This window comes from Rhinolophus ferrumequinum, chromosome 25, assembly GCF_004115265.2.
Source record: "Rhinolophus ferrumequinum isolate MPI-CBG mRhiFer1 chromosome 25, mRhiFer1_v1.p, whole genome shotgun sequence".
In the NCBI taxonomy this organism is placed as follows: Eukaryota; Metazoa; Chordata; class Mammalia; order Chiroptera; family Rhinolophidae; genus Rhinolophus; species Rhinolophus ferrumequinum.
The window spans coordinates 23790622-23796621 of NC_046308.1; the positions used below are offsets into that span (position 1 = coordinate 23790622).

The 6000-nt window shown below is 59.0% G+C and overlaps 1 protein-coding gene across 1 annotated transcript; it reads right to left on the reverse strand.

Moving 5' to 3' along the window:
- Positions 1-2447: 2447 nt before the first annotated feature.
- Positions 2448-4146, reverse strand: GSC2 (goosecoid homeobox 2). Its single transcript, XM_033098431.1, has 3 exons — positions 3588-4146; positions 3231-3484; positions 2448-2649 (listed from the first exon to the last, which is right to left on the reverse strand). The coding sequence occupies exons 1-3, from the start codon at positions 4144-4146 to the stop codon at positions 2545-2547; spliced, it is 918 nt and encodes a 305-aa protein (XP_032954322.1). The 3' UTR covers positions 2448-2544.
- Between the last annotated feature and the right edge of the window lie 1854 nt (positions 4147-6000).

Sequence of the window (6000 nt, forward strand, 5' to 3'; positions counted from 1 at the left end):
CATTGGGGACTCTGTGGTGATGGTTCCTCCTCTCATAGAGCTGACAGTCTAATGAGGAAGATAGATTCTAGTTAGGGTATCCCACAAACAAGTTAGAACTGCAGCTGACAGGTGCAAGAAAAGTTTGTACTTGAGGACTTTTCCCTAGGGGCAGTCGGGGGAAGTTTCCCTAGGCAGGATGTGATTACAGATCCAAAAGATGAATAGGCATTCATCAGCTGGAGAGGGAAAAGCATGAGCAAAGGCCCAGCAACTACAGGGAGAAGACTTTTGGATATGCACAGAGTACAAGGAGCAGTGAGCTGTGAGATGATGCCAGAGTAGCAGGCCAGGCTGCACGTGGCCTGGTGGGTCATAGTGAGGAGTTTTGCCTTTTCTGTAGAAACAATGGGAAGCCCTGGGCGTGCTGTAAGCAGGGGAAAGGCAGGTTCATAATTGCACTGCGGCTTTTATGGAAAATGAATTAAAGAGGAACCATAGTCGGTGCCAGTGGACAAGACTGGAGGTGGCTGCAAAGGTCAAGGTGAGAGATGAGGGCGGTTTTCATCAGATTGATACAATTGAAGCTGGGGAGAAGATGGATTATGGGATTGTCTTGGAGGTGAAATTGACTTGATGTTGGCCTGGGTCTGATCGGTGAAGGAGAGGAGGGGGCAGGGTAATTGCCTGCCTTCTGGTTTGTGCACCTGGCATGCACAGGGGAAGAGCTCACCTTCCCAGACAAGGTGATTAGAGGAGCCATGGGCTTCCAGGTTTAGTGAAAGGGACAGTTGGACATAAATATCTAGCTCAGGAGAGAGGCCTGGGCTGGAGATGTAAACATGGTATGGTAGAGAGAATGAGAATTGGAGCCGGAGGATGAAAGAGATAAACCAGGGTGAGAATGGAGATGAGAAGGGAGTGCCTGGGACTTGGCCTCAAGGATACCTACGTTAACACCCAGCTGTGGGGGTGAGCCTGCCCAAGAGCAGCTAGAGAGAAAAGAGAAAAATCGGGAAGGCAACACAGCCACTGATCCCTTGAAGTTGAGGCTCTGATCCTGACTGCCCCACACAATGACAAATAGCCACTCAGTCTAGGAGGGCAAGGGTCCTGGAACCCAGAAAGATGAAGGTGTTCCAACCTGCAGGGGAGCTCTGCAGGCAAGCTACACAGCGGCCAAGGATAAGACCAGGATTCAGGGAGAAGAGCTTGGTGAAAGCCAGAAGTGTACATCCTGGGAGGTGAGGCATTGGCTGCTGCCCTGGAGGTACCTGGCAGCATCAGGGCAGCCCTGGCTGGGGACACCATGCCTACTTGGTGTTGTCTCAGCTGGCCAGCCTTGGACAGTTCCAGGAGCTGCAGCCCTGAACCTTTTATGGATGGACTGTGTCTCCTGCCAGATACCACCCCCCACTCTCACCAGGATCTGTGAGGGTGCAGAACAGGGTCCTCAAGATGAGGGGTGTGTTAGTTTCCTTGAGCCCACTCTTTGGGTCTACTTGGGGGAATTGAAGTTATATTTTCACACTATCCTTCACCCTGGGCCTGGGATGATGGAGGGGAGAGCAGACATTTTCCAAGGCATTGTGTGTGTGTGTGTGTTGAGGGGGAAGGTTGAGCTTCCTCTTGCCCCACAGGGTGGCAGAGATTGACTGCTATGAAGAAGGCAGACACCACAGCATGGAAATCTCCCCCAAGGAGGAAGCCAAGGCCCCCCACCCATGAAGCAGCACCTAGAGTCCAGTGCAGGCCCCCAGGGTGCCAGGGCACTCTCTGTGGGGCAGTTTGCTCTGCTGGGGGGCACCCTGGTACAGGGACTGAATACTCATTGGGCTGTGCTCCCCAAGACAAGCAGGTCCCCCACTCCCTAGGAAGGAGAGAGGAGGGGCAGGTCTAGCTGGGTGTGGTAGTGGAGCCAGGGCAGACTGCTTCTGTGGTGTTTGTAGTTGCTGGTTTATTTTTCCATATGAAAGCAAGGCCCACAGGATTAAGGAGCAGGGCAGGGGGCTTCTGGAGAGACCTCATCCAACCTTCTTATTCTACAGGTCTGGACCCAAACCCCAGTGCAGGACCTCTGAGCTGGCAGCAGCCCCAGGATGCACAGACAGCACCCACCCTGCCTTGGAAGGGTTGTAGACCAGGTCAGGGGACCATGTCTAGGCTGAGGAGAGGAGGGAGGCCAGCATGCCGGGAAAGACAGAATTCTAGGTAGGTCCTGGTGTTGACAGGGACCCGGTTAGTGCCAGGGAGGAGGGGTGAGGAAGCTGACCTGCTCTGCCCATCCTCCTACCCCCTAGGGACTCTCCCGAGGGAGGTCCTCCCGCCGGCTAGCCATTGGGGAGGAGAGAGCCTGGATACTCTCGGTGTTCTCCTTGTTCACCTGGCAGGTGGTGCAGGAACACACACATGCTCCTGCAGAGGGGTTCAGTGAGGCTCCAGCACACAGGAAACTGCGCAGACGGGAAGGGGCAGGTGGCATCAGCTCCTTTTCGCGTAGGACTGTTCACTCTCTGAGCCCGCCCCGAAGGACGCGGCCAAGCCCAGGAGTACCTCCCAGAGTCATCAGCAGCTCTCCTTAGGGGGTTTCTTGGCTCCCGGCAGGAGCCTCATGGACGCTGACGCGCGCTTCTGGTGTCGCCACTTAGCCCGGCGGTTCTTGAACCAGACCTGGGGAGGAGGTACTGCTCAGGCAGGATCCGAGTCCCGCTGGGCTCCCATAGGTGGACCTATGGGAGGTGGGGTTCCCGGACGTGTGGGCGGATGAGGGCTGCGGAGCCGGCACCCGGTAGCGGCGATTCCTTTCTGCTGCAGATAAGGACGGTGGCTCGGGCTGCAGGATGGGAACCTCTTTCCAACCCCGACTAGCCATCCCTTCCCACCCCCCACCTCTGCCCCGCCGCACCCAGGGCGTTCCTTCTACCGCTCTCTGCTATTATGAGCTTCCCAAATTCTGGAACATACATACGCGCTTAATTTACCACCAGGAAAAATAAAAGTTTAAAACAAAATAAAGGAAAACTAGCTGTACCTCCCCTCCAGTTCCAGCGACACTTTGCCGCACGTGTCTCGCCCACCCACGCCCTAGAACCGGTCCTGTGTCCCATTGCCGTCCCGGGGCCTCCCGCACCTCCTCCCGCCGCCACGGCGGCCCCCCCGCGCCAACTCCGACTTTTCCAAAGAAGGAAGAAGAAAGCCAGCCGCCCGGGACCCTCTCGGACCCTCTGGCCATCCAGCGGGCGGGCTCCCACCTCCACGCGCTCCTCCCGCAGGCGGATGCGGCCGGCCAGGCGCTCGCGCGTGCCCACGTCGGGGTACTGGTTCTGCACGAACAGCGCCTCCAGCGCCTGCAGCTGCTCTTCGCTGAAGATGGTGCGGTGGCGCCGCGTGCGCCGCTGGGGGCCCGGGCCGCCGGCGCCAGGCAGCGTCCCGGCGCCTCCAGGCGGCACGGCCAAGGGCAAGGGCGCCGAGGGCCCCAGCCTAAGCGGCCACGGCAGCCGTGCGCCTGCGGGGCAAGGGTGCCGTGAGGCATGGGGCGGGGGGCCGAGCTCCGCGCCGACCGCGCCGCACCCCGGTGCCTCCCGCGCCCGCGTCCCGCGCCCACTCACCCAACCCTGCGGCGGACTCCGGCGGCCCGCCGGGCGCCGCGCGGGGGCCACAGCAGCAGCAGCAGGTGCAGGGTGCCTTGGGTGCCACGGGTTTCCCCGGCTCTGCGGGGCTCTGGCGGTCTGCAGGCTGCGGCGGGCGGGCGGCCAGGGCGGGGGAGCTCCGCTCCGGCAGGCTAGAGAGAATGTGCTCGATGGAGAAGGGGCAGGGCCGCCCGGGGCCCCCGCGGCTCGCCGCACCCCTGGCGGCCGCCATGCCCGCCCGCACCCGCCACCGCCGCCGCTGCCGCCGCGGGAATATATACGTCGGGGGGAGTGCGCCATAATCCCCGGGCCGGGCGCCGGGTCCACGCGGGCTAATCCTGCCGCGCGGCCAAGAGCGCGCTAATCCCCGACCGCGGCGACGGGAGATCCTGCTTCGCACCGGCGCGGGGGCCCGCCAGGCCGTGGGGAGGACGACCTCAGGAAGTACTGTGTCCCGCGTGCGTCCTCCTGTCCGGTCAGGGAGACGCCACCGAGAAGGTGCGGAGGGCGCCTCCCGCGCCCCACCGGGCCTGGCCATCCTTCCCCTGCCGCTGGCGCAGCGGTCTCGAGAATGTCCCGACCCTGGCAGCCCCCTGGGCGCACCCTGGGTCCCTCCTCCTGTAGCCACAGCGGGCAGGGCTGCTCCTTGTTCCCTTCAAGGTCCTACCAAGGCGGATGAACAGGCCTGGAGAAACCCACCCAAACTGCGCAGTCTCCTGGCCCCAAAACTGCTGGGCTCCACCCTTAAATGGGGCCCAACACCATCCGCGACCCCCGATTCCACTGCCCTTCTGCCCAAACCTCCCACCCGCTTCGGAGGAGCCGAGATCTCAGCCTCCTGGAGGAAATGGAGGCGCGGGCAGGAGGCTACATTTGCTCATCACCAAACGTGTAACCCTACTGTCTGTCCCATTTCTCCAGTTCCCTGCTTCCTCTCCTGCAGGGGAGACTTCCAGACTCCATCCAAGGCCCCAGTGCTCTGGAGTCAAAAGTCCTCCTGCTTTCCTGTAGGCCCCAGAATCCCCCCAGGAAAACATTAAACAACCCGGCCCCAGTCTTGTCACAGCCATGCTTCTCAAGAGCTGAGTCAGGTGGGCTGTCCACCTCCTTGTTCTTCAGGCCAGTCTGACTTTGTCCACGTACACACACCCACCCGCCTCATGCTGGTGACTGGCACTTTGCCACATTTGGTGAAGACTGTTTCATCTCAGTTAAGCAGCCTTGGACCACCAGCCAGGCACGTTTACTTAAGACCCTCATCTCTGGACCTCTGAGAAGATATGGTTGGCTCCCAGGACAGAGCAACAGACTGTCAGTTTATATCCCACCTGCCACTTCATGTGGTACCTTCCATAGGTTCCTTTACCCCTATGTGCCTTGGTTCCCCAATCTATAAACTGGCATAAAAAATAGTGACCTGGGCCGTCCGGTGGCTCAGGCGTTTGGAGCTCAGTGCTCCTAACTCTGAAGGCTTCCAGTTCGATTCCCACATGGGCCAGTGGGCTCTCAACCACAAGTTTGCCGTTTTGACTCCTGCAAGGGATGGTGGGCTGTGCCCCCTGCAACTAGAAACGGCAACTGGACCTGGAGCTGAGCTGCGCCCTCCACAACTGAGACTGAAAGGACAACAACTTGACTTGGAAAAAAGTCCTGGAAGTACACACTGTTCCCCAATAAAGTCCTGTTCCCCTTCCCCAATAAAATCTTAAAAAAAAAACAAAAAACAGTGACCTAAATCAAGAAGTGCTCTTAAGGCTCAACCAGTTACTATGTGTGAGATGTTAGGATCATTTGGGGGGGGGGCAGGTGTTCCATGAATGGCCAGTTGCAGGGCAACACACTCACATTCTCACCCTTCTCCCACCTCTCCAGCCTTTCTTCAGACTTCTTCGTTGACTCCACTCTGGTATAATGAGGATATTTTGTACTTCAAGTGACAGAACCTGCTGACTCCACTCCTGTCACAAGAGTTCCAATGTAGAATGCCCAGCACTTGTTCACCTGGAGGCTCAGTGAAGGAGCCACCTTCTGTGAGTGGTCCTGCCTCATGGTGGCAGGAAGACTGCCATGGCCCCAGATTTCCCCTCTCATCCCACCTGTCCCTTTGGATGACCGTGAAAACCTCTCCCAGCCGACCTTCTTCCCAGAAATGCATGCTCACCATTAGATCAGAGAAGGCCCTTGGGGGTTGACTACCCATCAAAGTCAGAGTTCTGCTAGGATGGGGGCAACAGTGTCAGCGGTCAGGAAGGCTGTGCCATCTTCCTCCCAGCCCTGGCCATTCCTTCATCCCTCCCCACTCTCACGTAGGTGACCTCCAGCCTTGAAGTTTCAGACACCACCTCTGTGACAGTGGCATCTATAGCTGACCTCTCCCTTCTCCAGGCCACCA

Excerpts from the sequence above, each read along its gene's own strand:
- GSC2 (XM_033098431.1), bottom strand. The coding sequence starts at position 4,146 with ATGGCCAGGCCCGGTGGGGCGCGGGAGGCGCCCTCCGCACCTTCTCGG. Across the intron at positions 3,485-3,587 it reads GGAGTCCGCCGCAGGGTTGG|GCGCACGGCTGCCGTGGCCG; the intron begins GTGAGTGGGCGC and ends CTTGCCCCGCAG. Across the intron at positions 2,650-3,230 it reads TGCGGGAGGAGCGCGTGGAG|GTCTGGTTCAAGAACCGCCG; the intron begins GTGGGAGCCCGC and ends CCTCCTCCCCAG.